The following is an 18,966-nucleotide window of genomic DNA, read 5'->3' as shown; positions in this document are numbered from 1 at the left end:
ATACATATTTATGCTGTACGGATGGTGGAGTTCGCTAGTATGAGTGTCAGCTAATGAGTGTTAATATTCTGGTGGGGGAGGATATTCAAACGCTCAACTCAAGTGGAGTGTGTACATAAAATTGCTCGAAAGGCCTTCCCTAAATCTGCAGCTGGGGAAGTTCCTTGCACCTGGAGAAAGTGTTTATGCTTTGAAGCATGATGATTGTCATATCTAGAGCTATATCTGGGCACTTTGGATCTTCTTGTCATTGTCATGGAAACCTTTCCCTTGGATCTTCCAAGGCATTATGTAGTCCTGCACACTTAGGTAGCGGTGCTTGTCGGATTCAAAGTCAGTGTTATTTGGTACTTTTGGCTATGCTGTGTATGAAAATGATTATGTTTTAGCTGCATTTGTAAGGCTTGTGCTGGTGATGAGGTTTTCTTGCTGACCTGTAATACCAAACGCACTATACATTTTCAATGACAGCATAAGGGAGCATGACAGGGTTACCATACGTGGGCCATAGAGTGGCTCACTATAAGCATTGCTGAGGTGAATATTTTGTCTTCCTCACATGCTTTTGTTCCACATGGTATACTTCGAATTAAACATAGGAGCAACCACACCGCAAAAAACGACCAAATAATCCGAGCTTGATTCAGCTTATTTATCAGATTTCAGTGACCCTTTGTAATGAAGCACTAGTGGAACATATAGATTAACAGTGACTGTATAATAGAAAGAAATTTCCTGTGACATTGAAATTAGGAATGAAAATGAAGTTGCATTAGGGCTTGCCCGCAGAGTCCTGCGTAGAAATGCTTGAAAGAGTAATCTTTTAATCTTCTGTCAGCTAGTTAACTGAACTATGCTTTTATGTTCTCTTTATTTTATTTTTTTCGCACACTGGTCTTCTAACTGCTCTCAGCCGTAAAACAATTGTATTTGGTGCAACAAACCAAAGGGGCAGTATGATCCCAAGCAATGTCCCTGTCCTGGTTTGACCGATATCTCCCCCATCAAGGGACTTCCCTTTTAGTCGATCGTGATCACACCCACCCTCTTTACAAAATAATTGAACAACCTTCTAAGTACAGAAAGCCTTCTCCTTTTTCACTCTACCTGGGGGTCCCTTATCCCAGTTGAATATGTCCCGCTTCTACTAAAGCTCTTTCGTTCATTGTCTGTAGTTTTTAATTGTTGAGTCTACTCCGTCCAGTTCCATCAGGCTCCTTAGTGTTAAAAAAAAAGAGGAGTATCAAAGTTAGCAGATCAATGCATCAACCCACAACCTTTCATGGGTAATACTGGCCTGTTTCATGAGGTAATGTGCTTCTTGATCAACGATGTTTTTAACTTTCAACTCGTGACATGATCACTTCATTTGTATCCGTCAATATCCATCTAAAATTGGAGATTAAAGCCCGAAATAAATGATTTCAGGACCAAGTAGTCCCTATAACATTTTCTAGCAAGAGCACAATACACTTGGTTATAGAGAAGCGATGTCTCAATATCATCTCAAACTAAAACAGTGTAAAGATCATAGTTTGATTTACATAAGTATGAATCGATAGGTCTGTCTGTCAATGCGGGTCGCTTATTAAAGCAGATTTGACATAGTTCTGGTGCTTCTTGGAAACAAAAAAGTCCAGAATAGGATGCAGTTGTTTATTCTCACATCCTTAGTGACGTGATGTCATCAATTGAACTAATTGACTCCCTTTTCGGCATGAATGATTTGAACTATTCCATATCAATAATGGTTGTGGAATAAATGGACTGGGGAAGTCAGATAATGTTGGTGGTGAAGAAGATCTAGCAAATATTTGGGCACTGGAAATGTTGAGAAGGTAAGTTCTCGTGGATAGGTCGTATCTCCACATGATATGAAAATCTTGGCCAACAATATAGTGGCATATTTCCCTATGAAATATTTGCACTAGCTGAAGATACTGGAGAGCTGAATAACTGCTTTCAAATGGGCTGGTTCTAGTCTGTTTTGTAATTTTTTCTTGACTTTTTAATTTAACTTTAGCAGAGCTCATTTGTTTTTCACATGGAATGATTCAAGATAAGATCAAAGTGCGAGAACATCGGCGACTTCCTTTCTGGAACTAAAGGTGGAAGCATTATAGATACCATTAGGGTAATGCTGGTGACAAAGGTTGAAATTAGTTGTATTCCTATCTGAGCATCATAGGCGTCTTACATGTACTGGAATTCATCTTAAGCGACAAGTAGCTAGTCTTTCAAGTTGCTCTAGTTAAGCTGGCTTCTGGGTCTTTTTAGCTGATCCATGAAGACGTGATTTCTCTTGTCGTAGTTTTCTACTTCAATCTGAAAAGATAATCATAGGTTCTGCTCTCCATTGAAACAATAGGGCCATTATGCTCATTATTAAACTTGTTGAAGAGATGAAATCTTCTGAAACTTGAAACTCCTAGTCCCACTATAAAGTCAGATATTCTGGTTGTTGGATTTCAGGACTGAGGGGCAAGAAGTTCTTGTTCATTCAGTTGTAATCGACAGAATTTTATATTCAAGTTAAACTGATATGCAGGTAGGAGGTGTTTCTCAGAAGGTCAATATTAACATAACGTACATGTACAGAATCATTGATTTCCAATATCTTTTCAGCTTTTGGGGGAATATAAGATCGGTGTATTCAGCATGTCTTATCATCTAAACCTCCTCTAACCAAGAAAACTATGCTTGATGCTTCAACAATCTATGGATATATTGGTTCGTCTTCTTGTTTCATGCAAGGAACATGAATGGATTCTATCTATAGCATGTGTTGTGTGTGTAATTTTTGATCTGCACAATTTTTCCTTGAACATGTATTGGCACACGGATTTGTGCATTTCTAGTAGGGGACATTCACTTTTCAAAGGATTACTTTAGACCGTCCCTTTCTAAGGAGGCCAAAAAATTTATATTGAGCCATTATCAACTTCAACAAAGATCTGCAACTCAGAGTGCACGTTGGAGCAACCGCCTCTCTTAGTTTATGTACTTTTTGTTCCATCTATTGTATTGTGAAATCCTTAACAATGCAGCAAGGACAACTGTGCGCATGTTGGAAAGTTTGATCCGCCTAGCTTGAGCTAAGGACAATTACTATCTTACATTGCAAAAAAAGTAAGGCTTATGACCCTGTCAAAGTTTGACTGTTTCGAGATTATACTCTTTGTTTCCCTTAAAACGTTTTAATGCCAATTGTAGCACATTTGAGACTAATGCTGAGAAATGAGGTTACACATCTGGATGCTATCTCCGCCATTTTTTGCATCAAATCCTCCATGACTATATCAGCCGTCGTGGACATCATTAGAAATGCCCTTCACCTCGAGTTTGGTGAAATCACGATGAGGAATGAATTCTTATCAGTTCCTAGTCTAACTTTTAATCATCCGTGCACAAACTGATATTTGTTTGAAAAAAAATTTAATCTGTGTGTTGGCTAGTGTCCATGTTTCCTATCATCCTATAAGACGTTTTATTATATGGATGCAGAATAAAGGCAGAAAAGGACAGTTGACTAATTCTCCAATTTAAATGGATTGGAAGTGTTGAAGATCAGAAGACTCGAAAGGCAGAACATGCGCAGCCTGTTCTAGCTAACAATTCTTGGTGCTCTGCCAGTAGAATGTCAAAATTTTCCTTGGAATTGTCTTATTCAATAACTTGTCTAAGGGTCCATGCGAAATCTTTTGAGCCAAGTTTTCAAGTATCTCTTGAATAGAATTTTAGGCTTCCTTATGTCGAGTTATTAGTGTGAACAAACCTGTCAGGAAAATAATGGTTTTATTGATTTGTGACTAGACATACTTCTTTTACAAAACAAAGAGCTAGCATTCATTTTAAGAGCTTTCATACATTTGACTAGTTTTCCATCTAAAGTAGGCAATTTGTTCATCAGTTGGGAATGAAATTTGAACATGATATTAATCGTCTGGCAGTTGTGTGTGGAGATTAAGAATCCTCACTTTTGCTACGCACTTTTAGTTCAAGATGTTTTGAACGGGCCCCAAATTTCACTAGAAGAATTTCCATAGAACTAGAGCGTCTTTTTATGGTCGTACTTGTGTTATTTAGTCAGGGATTTGTTCCGTTTGGAAACTTATTTTTACTGGCAATTTGTTTACTTTATTTCGTCTGAACTCTTCTGGTTGGGATCATCACTTGTACTCCTCAGAATTGTTTTGTGTCCAGCAAGGTATTGAAACAGTTCAGGCTAGCAGGACAACTGCAGTTTCGAATGGTGGGACATTACTGGTGGGACATTACTGATGAGAAGTTGGTGGCTGCACCTCTTTGGTGTAATATTTGTGGAGATAGAGCTGTCCATTGATCTCTCCCTCTTTTTTCCTTTAGTGTTAAATGCTTGTATAATTTGTTCCTTTTCTTGTAAATGTGTCGCCTAGCTTCTATTTTGAGAATACGAGGTCAAGTAGCTAATTCTCTTGATATTACGGTCATAACATCTAAACGAGCAAATGTCATGATAAGAGGAGGGTCCATTAATGCATTCCCATGAGAAAGGTCGAATATCTTTTCAGCTCTGTCAAGTGGCCACTTCTTCAGGGAAAACAATGAAATTCTATCTTAGATTAGGCAAATATATCCATGAGAGTGAATACTGTTGAGGCACATACATCGTAATTAAAAATAAAGAGAAAGAAGTTCGGGGGAGGGACTTTTTGGATAGATTGGATCCGAATCGCTAGCTGCTTAAGAATCTTCGGTTATTAGGCCTGTACTCAGTTTAACTCCACGACCTAAAGCACATCAACCAAAAGTCGAAGGCATGGGTGTGCAACTGGGCCACATGAAAGCCCATTAATACTGGCCGTTGAAAAAATAGGCCTAGATATGGGCCTCGTTCATTGGGCTTAATCAGGCCCAAAGTATTCTGCCACAGTGATGAGTATGGGCCAGCCCATGAAGTGTGGCCCAGAAAAATAAACAGGCCTGCCTGTAGGCCCTTACAGACAACACAATGGACTTAATTTACGACCATCTTTGGGCCGCCCAAAGTAATACGGTCAGACCATTGGGCCCGGCCCATTAAATTGTCGGGCCTGTGTATTTGCCCTTAAGCCATACATTGGGAACCAACAATGGACCTATGGCGGCCCATGAAATTATCGGGCCTGTGTACGTGGCCTTAGCCATACATTGGGCACCTAAAATGGGTGTATGAAGGCCCAACAATGGCCTTTTAGAGCCCTATATGCAGGGACTACGCTTCTGGACCAGCAAGATGGCCTTAGTTAAGGCCCATGGGGACCCATCAATGAAATTATCCGCCCTGACTGGGCATAATTTGGGCCCAACTATAGACCTTCGGCTACAGTCCACGAAAGGCATAATATTCAGCTCGTGGACCAATGAAAAGGCCTAAGACAAGGCCCATAGGGCTCGGCCCAACGAAACAACAAGCCCCAATCTAGCATCAAGTATTTCCTTGTATCTGAGCCTCCAAGGCCCGTCCGTTGAGTCCAGCAGATGAAACGGACATAGAAGTTACTTCGGCACTAATCTGGGCTCATCGATAGGCCTTTCATAGCCATAAATAAGCTAATGGGCTCAAGAATCACCCAAAATTGGCTTCTGTCGGAACATAACGAGCCTTGCTGGGGGCTCCGAAGGCCAACTATTGGTATTCAGCACCTACCATGCATTCCGATAAACGCACCGACACATAGGCTCCCAGTGGACCAATGGCCAAGGCCCATTGAGAACTGGTAGAGCGCTACTCATTTATGAAGCTTCATATTTATCAGCGGCCCTTGCAAGATTAGCGGTAGTCCATCATGTAAAAGTCGAAGCTTAGTCGGATTTCATAAATCTGAAGTGTGGTCAGGCAGCCCCAAAAAACACGTTCAATACCAATAATAAAAAAGCTCCACGACAAGATGGTTAGTCAAAATCTAAAGAACTTGGGTCACAAGATCATGCAGACAGCCTCAACTATTGGACACCAACAAGCTTAACTCACCAAATTCAACAAAGCACAAGTCTCCCTCAGTTCTTGTTCTGTCTGGGAAAAAGTACCAGAAAAACTACTGTAAAGGAATTTACACTTCTCCTTGCTCTGTCGCGTGAGAGTATGACACAAACATTGCTAGCTAGCAAATAACGAGACCAATAAGAAAAACATGAAATTGAGATTGAAGCACTCGCCTTGCGCTACAGCTCAGGCAAGTCCCCCTCAGTTCGTGTTCCGACTGAGAGAAAAAGTACCAGAAAAACTACCAGTAAAGAAATTTACACTTCTCCTTGCTATCTGTCGTGTGTAGTATGACACAAACATTGCTAGCTAACAAATAATGAGATCAATAAAAGAAACATGAAATTGAAATTGAAGCACTCGCCTTGCACTACAGCAGCTGCACCAGCTCCATAAGATGCCTTCCTTAAACATATACATCTGTTAATACAACCCAATAGACTTAACATGAAGAGAATCATCATATGCAAGAAAAATGTGGTTCTAAATTGATAAATGACATGGAGCAGAAAAGACAGGTGAATTGGAAAATTCACATGGAAGTCATACTGCATGGCTGGTGTTCCGGAAAGGTTGATCTAGCGAAATTCATCTGTCATTGTTGAACACAATACACAGGTGAATATAAGATCTTTCCAAAAATCTTTGCAGCAGAAATGACATCTGGCAGAAACACCATCCTATAACATATAAGTATATTGGAGTAAGCACTGCCAACAGAATTAAAGACTAAGACCCCCTGATAAACGCAGACTTGAGAAAAGAAGCAGGCCATCCAACTAGTGCTGTCAAAGATGAAACTGCTCCATCAATTGCAGGCCAATTGACTACCTTCATCACAGCAATAAAAACGAATATTGTAAACCATGCCAAAAAAGAAACTAACGGAAAAACAAGAAGACATCCCAAAGAAAAATCTTTCCACTCTCAAAGGCATCATATGGAAGCATCCCTGCACTCCCAATCCCACCATCCAGTGGATCTTCTAGAAGCATGAGTACAAAAAGAGCACCCCCCCCCTTTTCTTTTTCTTTACCCAAAAAAAAAAAAAAAGAGGCCCCTTCAAAAGATAAATACAAGACGAGGGATGTCACAACTCGACTAAAAGGAGAGGGAAGGGAATTTTCAAGTGAAGCACTTACAACTTCAACCCTTTTTTTTCTGAAGTTGGATGGTTCCAACAACAGGTAAAACAACAAAACAGTAAAATGAGCAGAGATTACATGAGGCCAATTTTAAGGCAAAGAGGAACAAGAACAGGCATGGAGACACAAAATAATGGAACTAAATAATGGAAATCAACAGCTTAATAGGAAGAAGTCAACTCAAAAATAGAATAGACCCCCTCTCCATCAGTTGTGCCACAAAGGAAAAAATGCTAAAATATCATCATTGAATACAAAGCCTCATAAATTAGTTTTGCCTTACAAGTAACACGAAAATAGAATTTCAGGGCTTCTGCTCATCCCTAAGAAATCTAAATGGCCATCTCAACTTCTGTTAGATGGATTAACAAACACCGAGAGAAGAAATTCAATGCAATCCGCCTAACAACAGAAGCATGCGTCGTGCAAAAGGAATCGAAAACTTTTGTTAGATCATTGCATATTCAATACCTCAAGGGATTTGATCCTCGTAGGCACGAATACCCAGTATCGCTTGCATCTCTTCATCTGTTAGTGAGCTCTACTAGACATAATGTCAAGAAATCACGATGTGAACATCATTTATCAGAAAAAAAGACGGTTGCATCGAAACTTAATTTGACGATTACATTCACATATTTACACAAGTTTGAACCTGTCATGGTTCAACCAAAAGAGAAGAAAAGAAAATGTGGGGAACCAACTAGCACACCTTGCAGACTCAAGGGAGGTGTGAAGATGTAATAGTAGTAAATTGTTCGAACCGGAGCAGTTTCCCACTGTTACTATCATCAACGGTTCATCTAGGTTCCTGCCAAGGACAGAAAATGCAATTACGCATTCCTGCAGTTACTCCTCCTGCGGCGAGATAATCTTTCCAGATGCCTAAAAATCAAAGCAGGAGGTTTAAAAAGACATCCATCACAAACAAATCAAATTGTTCCAGGGAGCAACTGCAGGTTAAATTCTTCGTCCATAATCCCAACAGGCCGCAAGCAGTCATCTGACAATAGTATGCATAGGGGGAAATGTCGGCATGAAATCCTTAGAAGTAGGTAGTGGAACTTCACGAAACCAATCATGTTCAAGGGCTTCATCCGCTGTTATTCTCTGCATGAGAAAAAAAAAATTGCTAAATACGGATAACAAGGACGTACTAGGAAAGCACAAGCTTCATGAGATATACCATCTCTGGGTCATATGTCAAAAGCCTGGTCAGTAGGTCAAACCCCGATTCAGAAAGAACAGTAGTTCCAGTAAAAGATGCGGCAGGAAACTTCTTTCGCAACAGATTATACCTGAAGAAAAAACCTCATACTCAAACAATGAAAAAACATAATGTCTTGAAAAGAGCCACACCCAAGCACTAAATTGAATACCATGACTACAGAACACTTACGGTTGTTTAACAAAGTTCGCTTTCGAACCAGGCAATTCAGAGAATCCAGGCCATATTTTCTCACTGGGTGTGCCAAGAGTCCTGAAAATCTGCAAAGCACAGTTTTCAAATAAGAAATGACTGAATGAAGAGTCTGACAATACAAGATAAAGGACCTATTATGTCAAAGTTTCTACCTTGTCAAGCTGATTGACTTCACTATTTCCCTTGAACAGTGGTTCATTGGCCAACATTTCAGCCATAATACACCCTATTGACCACATATCAATTGCTGTTGAGTACTGTTTTGCTCCCAATAAAAGTTCGGGTGCCCTGCACATCAGGAAACACTGCCAAGGCTCAACCACAAGTATATACCGCAAAGTTCAGAAGTAAACCAATGTGATGTGCATGAGAAAGGAAAAGAAAAGGCAACTACAATGTACATAAAGGAATCATCGCGTGACTGAGCCATCTTTATGTGCTCAAGTAGACTCCCAAGAAGATCAAGCTTAAAGTATACAAGTGCGGGATTCTCTAGGCTGTTATGTTGGAAAATACAATCTTTAAAGCAAATAGAAATTCCCAAAAAGAGCACTATATTTAGTGATGTGGAATAATAGATGCTCATGAATTTCGAAGTATCATTAACCAATAATTGGTGCCACTTGGCTTCTTGTCATCCTCAAGAAGTAAGAAGGGCCCAATTTCCCATACATGTCGCATGTTTTTATTACTAGAATGCAGCTCACCTGTACCACATGGTAACAACCAGAGGAGTATACGGCTTCAATGGGCTCCCATACTGTCTTGACAACCCAAAGTCGCATATTTTTAGCTCTCCCTTGTTGTTTAAAAGAAGATTTGATGTCTTCAAATCCCGATGAAGCACCCAATTATCATGGAGATAAATGACACCCTCCAATAGCTGAAGCATCAGGCATTTGACTTCACTTGTACTGAAAGGACGCTTCCTTGTCTCCATTAACCCCTTGAGATCATGTTCCATGTACTCCATGACCATAAATATACTATCAACATCACCCATAACGACTTCTTTAACACCTACAACGGAAGGGTGATTTAAAGACAGTAAAATGTTTATCTCTCTCAATGATGTTAGCGGAAAACCACCGTCAGAGTCCTGTTTGTTCATTTTCACCTTCTTCAATGCCACTATTTCCCCTGTTTTCCTATCCCTTGCACGGTAGACAACACCATAAGTGCCTTCATTGATCTTGTTCAGTCTTTCATATTCGAAGACACTTCTGCAAGAATCAAGCATGTTTATACTTCGTCTTGCAGGCAATGACGACACTTCAAACTCTTGATGCTCTCTATTGTTCTCATCATCCGTGTCATCCTGGTTGTTATCTGCATTGCCAAGATAAGTGTGGTCAACATCCATGACAACAGCTTGATCACTGTATTCAGAATCACCTACACTTGCTCCACCAGCCAGCCCAATCTCATCAGATCCAGCGGACGAGGTCCGATGATCAGAGCCTCCTGGAAGAAACTCCCCACTCTCTGGACTTGACCTTTTTGTGACCAATGCTCTATTCTCCAGAGTCATTTCTTCATCGTCGGATGCACAGATAAGTCTCGGTGAATCACTATCGGATGCCCATCGTGACATTGAGATGTTTCTCTCATGAACAAATTCTCCATCCTCGACCATACTGCCGTCTTGATCACCACCCTCACTTGGTTCCTGATGCAATGCCAGAGCCTTGCATCCAGACCCACTCAGAGATATAGATTGATCAGTCATAGGAAGATCAGATCCATGTACCTGATCCAATGAGATAGAGGAGTTCAAAACGCAGCCGCCTGACTCATCATTTGATGACAATGTAAATGTAGCCATGGGCGGGCTTAAAATAGTGCCAGCTGAAACCACTCTGTTCTTGGAAGATATCCACATTTCCGTGTCCTCCACATCCCATAAAATTGGGGACAACTTCCTCTTTTTCTCAAAAGTTGGGCGTACACCATCTTGGTACAATCTGGCACCACTCTGCACCTCAACGAGGTGATGCTCCTTATCTCGATTCTTCGATACCATCTTGCGTCCATCATTCCGCTTAGCTTCATGGCCACGGGACTGGCTAAATTCGCCGCGACAAGTTGAGCGAATCGTATTGCGACCATCCCTTCTGGAGGAAGAGTAACAATCCAATCTCCTAGAAACATGATATTTCCCTGTTGCCATATTGTTTGCAACCACAACTCCTTTTATCAAAAACCCACACTGACGATCCCCAAAACGATAGTAAAATTGAAATAATTGAACGAATCACCCTTTCAAACCGAATCAAATCAGAATCAGAAAAACTACACAACTTCTACGAAAGGAACCTAATCAATAGCCCGACCACTTTTACTTTTTTTTCTTTCCCCCCGGTCAACAGCAGATCATCTAGGAGCCTAGTTGCAATCTAAAATATATGAGAGAACACGAAACGAAACTTGCAGATCTGACGCCAATCGGCAAGGAGAGACACCGCAACCGATTCAGACAAATCAGGAACGAAACCGGAAAGGAATCAGAAAACCTAGATGCGAAGAAACGGGGCTTTCGGACGTCACTCCTTCGAAATCCGCAGGTACTGAAAGCCTTACCGGAGGATGAAGAGAGAGAAACAGGAGAGGCGTCGCGAAGAAGAGAATCGGTAGATCGCAATCGCAAGATGCTTCGAGAGGAGGACGAAACCCTAGAGAATTTTCGTCAACTCAACGCGTTAATGTGCGTTCCTCGATGGACGGCAGTGCTTTTATCTCGGGGCGTCTTTCTTATTGTTCCGCGTCCATGTCAAGGTCGGCGGCTCCTATTTGTCCTCTTTCATTTTGGTCCCCAAATAATGTGATATCCATGTTTTTAGCCCCTCGACCACAACCATGGGCTTAGGCCTTCTTTTCTGTCGTACTTGGGCTTGAGGGCCTTAATTGGCATAACGGGCCAGACTATATTTGGGGCTATTCCTTGGATAGACGGGCCGACTGAACAAGATTGCAGCGCGGTAGGCCCAGTATTACTTCCCCCACATGGATGATCCTCTTCGACAGTAATTTCCTAGGATTTTTATCTTTATATTTTTGATTTTTTTTGGTAGGGTACAATATGACGAATTGATCCTAATCGCACCCAAAATCTGAAAGTTTACAAAATCAAAACCATTGTATTCGAAGTTTGATTGTGGTTTTGTTGTCGGGACAACTTGGGCTAAGCATAATGGACCGATTGAATCGAAAATTGCCCGGACTGAATCAAACTAGCTAATTCGATTAATTTTTCCCGAGATTCCATTCAGGTCTCGATTTCATAAAATTGAAAACGATTAGGGTCTGTCTTATTTTCGGTTCTAGAGGAGAATTGGACCGATCGTTCTACTCGAATCGGATCAAATAATATAAAAAAATCATAAATATAAACTTAAACCTAAACATAAGGTACTTAGATTCTTAGCATGACTTTCATCACAATAAAAAAAAAAAAGTGATGGGTCGGATCTATTGGAAATCGAATCGGACAGGAACACATCATCCTAGGGGCAAAGTGGATTGGTCACTCCAGAAAAGACGTGCATCTCAATGTTATCTCTTGCAATCAAATCGGTGGGTACGAAAACTAGGGGGACATCCTGGAACCGCGATGGACATCGAACGGCCACATGCACGCCACGTGCCAGCACTCACATACTTCCACCACATCCAAACGAGGTGCACCTCCCAAGGCGCGCGCAAACTTCGAGACGTCAGCCCTTATCATCGCTTCTGCCCACTTGGAAATTGCGCAGCCCTGAGTGCATAACAATGCCAAGCTAAATTTCATTTGCTCGTCGCGTGACTCCATTTTATGAAAAAAGAGAACGTACGCGAAACTAATTTACTGCTATGTGGTATGTGAAGATGTTAAGCATTTGATAAAAAAAGTTATTCCATGTATTAATCCTTATCCCCTTCACTATTGATCGGATATAATTTGATCGCAATTAAATTCTGCTCATAAAGAAATACTTTACAATTCTTAAGTCCACTTAAAACAATCCAAAATCGACTAAACACTCGATCACTCAAACGATAAGCAAGATGTTAAATTGAGTTGGCAAATTAGCGCAATTTGAACTTTCTTATGTTTGAAATTGGTTAGAGGCATGCGAATGGTATTCGTAATTAGGCCTAAAGAGAATATGATTTTGGTGTTTTCCCGTATAAAAAAAAATAAAAGGGATGGAAAAAGTACATAAAAGCCAATTAAAACTCCAAATATAGACCATAACGGTAACGCTGGTCGCTGGCTGTACCTATCCACTCGCCTCTTTGCTTCGTTCCTATATAATTCCACAACCCCTAACACCTGTATTCCTTACATCGACGTTCGAAACTTTGCCAAGTAGCGCCATCAGTCCCGAGAAAAAGATTATGGGTCTTGGGTCATTCACATACCAGGGGCCAGCGACCAACAAGGCCAACACCGAGTCCGGCTTCGACGTCCCTGAGGGAGTGGACATCAGAGGGCGTTATGACGCCCAATTCGCCAAAGTCCTCACCAGGGGCGCCTTGCAGTTCGTCGCCGATCTGCAGAGGGAGTTTAGGGCCCGCATCAAGTACGCCATGGAGTGCCGTCGTGACGCCAAGCAGCGCTACAACGCGGGCGCGCTGCCCGGGTTCGACCCCGCCACCAGGTACGTGAGGGAAAGCGAGTGGACGTGCGCGCTGGTCCCCCCGGCCGTGGCCGACCGGAGGGTGGAGATCACTGGCCCCGTCGAGCGCAAGATGATCATCAACGCGCTCAACTCCGGCGCCAAAGTTTTCATGGTGAGCGAATTCTATATCTTCAAATCCACTATCGAATCATCACGCTCATCTGACATTGCCAACTCATTTAGGAGAATTATAATGAACTTACTTGATGCTAGAGCTCGAGTCTGGGAGTCTATTGTGATTACGATAATGACATGCTTCGTTCGTATAAACAGGCGGACTTCGAAGATGCGCTGTCCCCGAGCTGGGAGAACCTGATGAGAGGGCAAGTGAGCCTGAAGGATGCGGTGGATGGGACCATAACCTTCCACGATGAGGCCCGAAACAGGGTCTACAAGCTCAATGACCAGATTGCCAAGCTCTTTGTCAGGCCCCGAGGTTGGCACCTGCCCGAGTCCCACATCCTCATCGACGGCGAGCCTGCGACCGGTTGCCTCGTCGACTTCGGCCTCTACTTCTTCCACAACTACGCTTCCTTCAGGAAAACGCAGGGTGAGGGGTTCGGGCCCTTCTTCTATCTCCCTAAGATGGAGCATTCCAGGTACTTTACATGACGGATTGTTCTTACATATCGATCTATGGGAAACATCGATCGGATTGACGAACAGCAGACCGGGGGATGATTTCACATTTGATGATCTATTAGTCCGCGAGTTTAAAGTAAGTTTGTCTGTGATCGCTCAATGGACAATGAAATGTCCTGGTTTGTGTGAAATAGGATGCTATTAGCATTACAACACTCGGTGCATGGTCCATTTCCTTCTTGTGTTAGTTTATCAAGGTTTATTAACTGTATTACTGTACTATGCGAGGCCAGAGTGCCTCCGGAAGTTTTCCATGAATATTAGCTAAAGGCATTCATGCATTGGGATCCACAGGGAAGCCAAGATGTGGAACTGCGTCTTTGAGAGGGCAGAGAAGATGGCAGGAATTGAGAGAGGGAGCATAAGGGCGACAGTGTTGATAGAGACACTACCCGCCGTGTTCCAGATGGATGAGATCCTGTACGAGCTGAGGGATCACTCGGTCGGTTTGAATTGCGGAAGATGGGACTACATCTTCAGCTATGTCAAGACCTTCCAGGCTCACCCCGATCGTCTCCTGCCCGACAGGTTTCAGGTCGGGATGACCCAGCACTTCATGAGGTCTTACTCCGATCTCCTCATCCGGACTTGCCATCGCCGCGGTGTTCATGCCATGGGAGGCATGGTATGGAATTCCTTTTTAGTACTGAAGTAGAGCTGAGCCTTTCGCTATCGGTCTAACGAAAATCTGTTGTCCTAATTTTCTGACAGGCGGCTCAAATCCCGATCAGAGATGATCCCGCAGCCAATGAGGTGGCGCTGGAACTAGTACGGAAGGACAAGCTTAGAGAAGTCAGGGCCGGGCATGATGGGACATGGGCCGCGCACCCAGGGTTAATCCCGACGTGTGTGGAAGTCTTCAAGAATCAAATGGGCAACGCGCCGCACCAGATCCAATCGGTCAAGAGAGAGGACGCGGCCAACATAACTGATGAAGACCTCCTTCAGAGGCCGAGAGGGGTCCGGACTATGGAAGGTCTCCGGCTCAACACTCGGGTCGGGATCCAATACCTGGCAGCCTGGCTCACAGGGACGGGGTCGGTCCCGCTTTACAATCTCATGGAGGATGCTGCAACTGCCGAGATCAGCCGAGTCCAGAACTGGCAGTGGCTGAAGTACGGTGTGGAGCTGGACGGAGATGGGGTTGGAGTGAGAGCGAGCTTGGATCTGTTCGGGAGGGTGGTGGAGGAAGAGCTGGCCAGGATTGAGAGAGAGGTTGGGAAGGACAAGTTCAGGAGTGGGATGTACAAGGAGGCTGGCAAGATATTCACAAGGCAATGCACTGCGCCGGTGTTGGATGATTTCCTGACGCTCGAAGCCTACAATCACATCGTCGTGCATCATCCTAGGGGGTCTTCCAGGCTCTGAGAGCTTGCTTCTCTCTTATGAACGGCCAAGGGACATATTGCTTTGCCTTTACCAATTTCCTACTGCTGCTAAGTTATGAATAAATTGTGTGTTATGACCACCACCAGTTGTTCTGTTTCTGCAATTTCAGATGATTTTTCTGCGATATGGTAGAAGAATTGTACGAGATAGATCAATGGTTCGCTGGAAATTAAGCGGCATTCTTCCTTGGTATACAAGGAAGGAACGTGCATTATTTGAATTACACTCGGTCTGGTAGATTAGAAAGCAGAGAAGAAACATGTAGCTAAAAGAGTGGAGGCGATCTTTCATCTTTGATGGGGCTCGACCCGCTTTTTGTGCTTATAAGTCAGCTATAGGCCCGAGGTGGCCCATCTTTGCCCAACAAAATGTAACATGTCTCATGACCCAAAAAAAAAAACAAAAAACAAAACAAAACAAAGGAAGCCTTTAGGGGAGAAAAGGAAAGTCCACGAGTTATCCTATCTCCAATAATTAACTTCGATTTGGTGCAAGTTGACATATTATTAACAAATAAGATCACTTGATTATACATATTAGTATGACTCTTTACATAAGTAAGACTTTAATGTTGTTTTCCTCCTCAACACAATGATAATGCCTTGGTTTTGTTTTCCTTAATGTACATGAACGATTCGAGATACGGCTTCCATGAATTTTTTTATGGAGCCTAGGGCCTAGCTAGTTGGTCGCGTATTCTTTTTGCGAGTTTTAGTTCAAAGTATTGAGTTTCGATATTTTAGAGTGCTTCAGATATACTAGGTACATTTGATGTTAGGTTTTCGATAGCTTTTGTCTGTTGTTATACTTCATATTCTGACTTAGTAAATTGTTCTTCCTGCTTCGCCCATGGACGTCGTCCCAGTGGCTGAACCACGTTAACTTCCTATTTCGTTCTTTCCTCTTCGATTTCATCATCTGTATTTGTTGTCTCTTTTGCTTAAAAAAGAGTGAAGATGGCTCCTTATCCACTTGGAATGTAAACTCATCTTGAGATGTGTATAGGTAGACCAGCTGAAATTAGTCTGCCCTAAGTTGATCTGCGAAAATATCGGAAGGTGCTCATGAAGCATGCCATACCTATCTATCCAAGCGAATGAAAACACGATCAAGTTCTCATTTTGAGAGCATACCTAAAACTCTCTCCGACTCATGAGCGACATTCTGAGTCATTATTAGTCAAAATAAACATTCTTTGTCTTCTCCAATCTTCATACTCGAATTAAAAATAAAAAAAATGACTTCTCACGGGTGGCATCCGGGGATTTAGGGGTTACCGGATAGATGGCAATTCCTAAACGCAAGTCTTACTATAGTATTCACACTCAGCATTTCAAACAAAGAAAATTATCCAAACCGGTGCTTGGGCCTCTTTTTCGTTGCCCTAGAGAGACATTCTTTCTAGTGGCTTCATGGGAAAATACAAGTTTTGAGTAGTCGGTACCCACGCGGACACGTGGCGGTGTTCCGAGGATATTTGACAGCTTAGTTAAAAGTCAAATTTATCAATGTTGTTTACTTTTATGACTCGTGACTCTTTCGTTTGACGTGCTCTAAAACCACTGGTTCACACGGCTCAAATCATGGTGGTAGATCGGATTTCCTTCCAAAGACAGCAACTACGAAATCTACAAGACGTGCGGGAAGAGTTGTACTTTGGTGACTTTGGTTCCCCTTTAAGGCAGATTAATTATTAACTCCTCTAGATCAAAGATCACACAGTATCTGCAACTTTTGGCCAGACATATGATCTCGGCAAGCATTTTTATTAATATTAAATGAATCAATGATAGGTCCTAACTTCCACAATCAGAGCTGTGTCTACCGATTTTTTTTTTTTTTTTTGGTTTATGGCTTGTTAATGCTAAATGTACATGGACCGTTCACATCGCGTGTCTCTCTCAATTTTATCATTAATACTAATATTCTTATAATTAGATTTCAGAAGACCCCGAGTATGCTTATAATTGCAGTTGAAGAGGCGATTGATGATCCATTAGGGTTTTGGGAGTTTCGTGCCTGGCGTGTCTCTTAGGATAATTATATGTTTGAGAGGTACACTATGAGTCAATACATGACATGCATTTCTCTCTTTTCAAGAGATGTTTGGTCTCGTAATTGGTTGGTGTTGGACCAACCAAATTCCAGGAGCTGCCATTCTTGTAAAGGATAGGTTCTTTCACTCCAAAAAGAAACCCGAGAGTCAAGCATGGACTTGTCTTCTGGTGTGACATGTAATGAGCATATGGTCCCATCCACGAGATATTGCTTCATAAAGTGTTAGGGCATAAAATTCATCTCCAATCACATAACTCCATTTAAGTGGCAGATTAGATTTTTGGACACGAGCGAAGCTTAGTATCACAGGTTGTTCTAATGCATAGACGATCATCTACTCCGAGACTCGGGACATACGCAAGAGAAGTTTCCTTCTTTGTCACTTCATCTTCGACTTATCCAAACTAATTTAGTCCAAGATAAAACATGGGTACATATCATTATCATGCCATTTATAAGATAATGCGTGATTATTTAAAATTGATTAAATTGTAATGAGGAGTACATGAGATGCATCTTCAAGTTAAAAACTTTTGGTCACGAAGGAAGCTGCCTGATCAACTCAATTTACCACGCAAAAACAAAAAAAAAAAAAACAAAACAAAAAAACAACTCATATTCTAACAAAACAAGAGAGATCTGCCTTGTATACCTGCACGAATTCTGTTTCTCTTATGAGGGAAACATTCTTCATTTGTACCAACCATTTCGGTTCTGTTCTGGTAAACGGCCACATTGGAATAGCACCACTTTGACAAGATAGGCGGAGGATGTAAGAAACCAAGAAGATTTTTGCAGATCATGTAGTCATTTTTGCTTTTTTTTTGGGGGGGTGGTGGGGGTGGGGTGTTGGGGTTCTTGCCAATTGCCATGGACAGATAGCAAAGAGTTTGAACAAGGGAAGGTTTGGGTCCTTGTCATTATCAACAAAATGGCCGTTTGCCTATTTCACAATAATTGACTCGGGGAACGTGGCGCAGAGAGAGAAGCCTATCTCAATTTCTGGATAGAACGTTGAATGATTGAGTCGATAGCTTGGCCTGCAGGCATTGGAGAGAGCCAATTGATGACTCCATGACGAGAGAAGTACGGGCTCAGAACGTGTCAAAATGTCTCTGGAGGTTCGTTGCCTACAAGCGAAAGAACGAGAAAAATGCATGGATTTTGTGCTTATCTACCCTATCTTGAGATATTTTTCATAAATTCACGTTTAGATTGACACAAAATAATGGGGTGCTAGAGACATCAGGGACACGTAAATAGCCTGCTTTTCTCCTTTTGTGGGTGGACAGCTACACTGCTTTCGGTCATTGGCTATGACTTTGCTATCACTCTATGAAGCTGACTGACCAAAAATGATTTCAACTTGTGCCTTGTAGAACCATCCTATGAAATGTCTTACCTTGTGCTTAAGCATAAGCACGTCAATTATTGTTTAATCAGTGTACTAACCAAAAGAAACAAGCAAATCCCAAAACTTAGATCCGTGATGCTCAAACATGCAATTGTCTGATATTCTCACGGGTCATCTATATAACATATGATATATCATCGATAATTCAGCCGATTTATTCAAGACATGACATCACGTTGATAGCTGAAAAGTGTCTCACGGCTTAGAGCACTGTGACAAGTAACTTT

The 18,966-nt window shown here is 42.0% G+C and overlaps 2 protein-coding genes and 2 long non-coding RNA genes across 6 annotated transcripts; 3 read left to right on the top strand and 1 right to left on the bottom strand.

Annotated features, from left to right (window-relative positions):
• Positions 1 to 873: 873 nt before the first annotated feature.
• On the top strand, positions 874 to 3,425 carry LOC115749459. The gene is made up of 2 exons (XR_007199270.1): positions 874 to 1,838; positions 2,473 to 3,425. It is a non-coding gene; the product is annotated as an uncharacterized LOC115749459 (long non-coding RNA).
• Positions 3,426 to 6,324: 2,899 nt separating this feature from the next.
• Positions 6,325 to 11,306, bottom strand: LOC115749481 (cyclin-dependent kinase G-2). Of its 3 annotated transcripts, none has more exons than XM_048282448.1 (7): positions 9,280 to 11,304; positions 8,725 to 8,860; positions 8,549 to 8,637; positions 8,336 to 8,447; positions 7,862 to 8,259; positions 7,621 to 7,693; positions 6,325 to 7,023 (listed from the first exon to the last, which is right to left on the bottom strand). In XM_048282448.1, exons 1-5 carry the CDS (start codon positions 10,740 to 10,742, stop codon positions 8,149 to 8,151), a joined length of 1,911 nt encoding a protein of 636 aa, XP_048138405.1. In that variant the 5' UTR covers positions 10,743 to 11,304; the 3' UTR covers positions 6,325 to 7,023; positions 7,621 to 7,693; positions 7,862 to 8,148. The 3 variants fall into 3 exon arrangements, with proteins under 3 accessions (XP_048138405.1, XP_030542168.1, XP_048138407.1); XM_030686308.2 differs by having other exon boundaries at positions 6,325 to 6,989; XM_048282450.1 differs by having other exon boundaries at positions 6,639 to 7,023; positions 7,621 to 8,259; positions 9,280 to 10,732; positions 11,153 to 11,306.
• On the top strand, positions 7,069 to 7,373 carry LOC115749483. Its single transcript, XR_004016343.2, has 2 exons — positions 7,069 to 7,207; positions 7,245 to 7,373. It is a non-coding gene; the product is annotated as an uncharacterized LOC115749483 (long non-coding RNA).
• Positions 11,307 to 12,892: 1,586 nt separating the features above from the next.
• LOC115749574 (malate synthase, glyoxysomal) lies at positions 12,893 to 15,349 on the top strand. Its single transcript, XM_030686451.2, has 4 exons — positions 12,893 to 13,348; positions 13,510 to 13,835; positions 14,173 to 14,503; positions 14,590 to 15,349. Exons 1-4 carry the CDS (start codon positions 12,953 to 12,955, stop codon positions 15,244 to 15,246), a joined length of 1,710 nt encoding a protein of 569 aa, XP_030542311.1. The 5' UTR covers positions 12,893 to 12,952; the 3' UTR covers positions 15,247 to 15,349.
• The last annotated feature ends 3,617 nt before the right edge of the window (positions 15,350 to 18,966 follow it).

The sequence above is a fragment of the Rhodamnia argentea genome, chromosome 7 (genome assembly GCF_020921035.1).
Source record: "Rhodamnia argentea isolate NSW1041297 chromosome 7, ASM2092103v1, whole genome shotgun sequence".
In the NCBI taxonomy this organism is placed as follows: domain Eukaryota; kingdom Viridiplantae; phylum Streptophyta; class Magnoliopsida; order Myrtales; family Myrtaceae; genus Rhodamnia; species Rhodamnia argentea.
The sequence above is the reverse complement of the archived record's forward strand: the minus strand, read 5'-3'. Positions and strand labels throughout refer to the sequence as shown.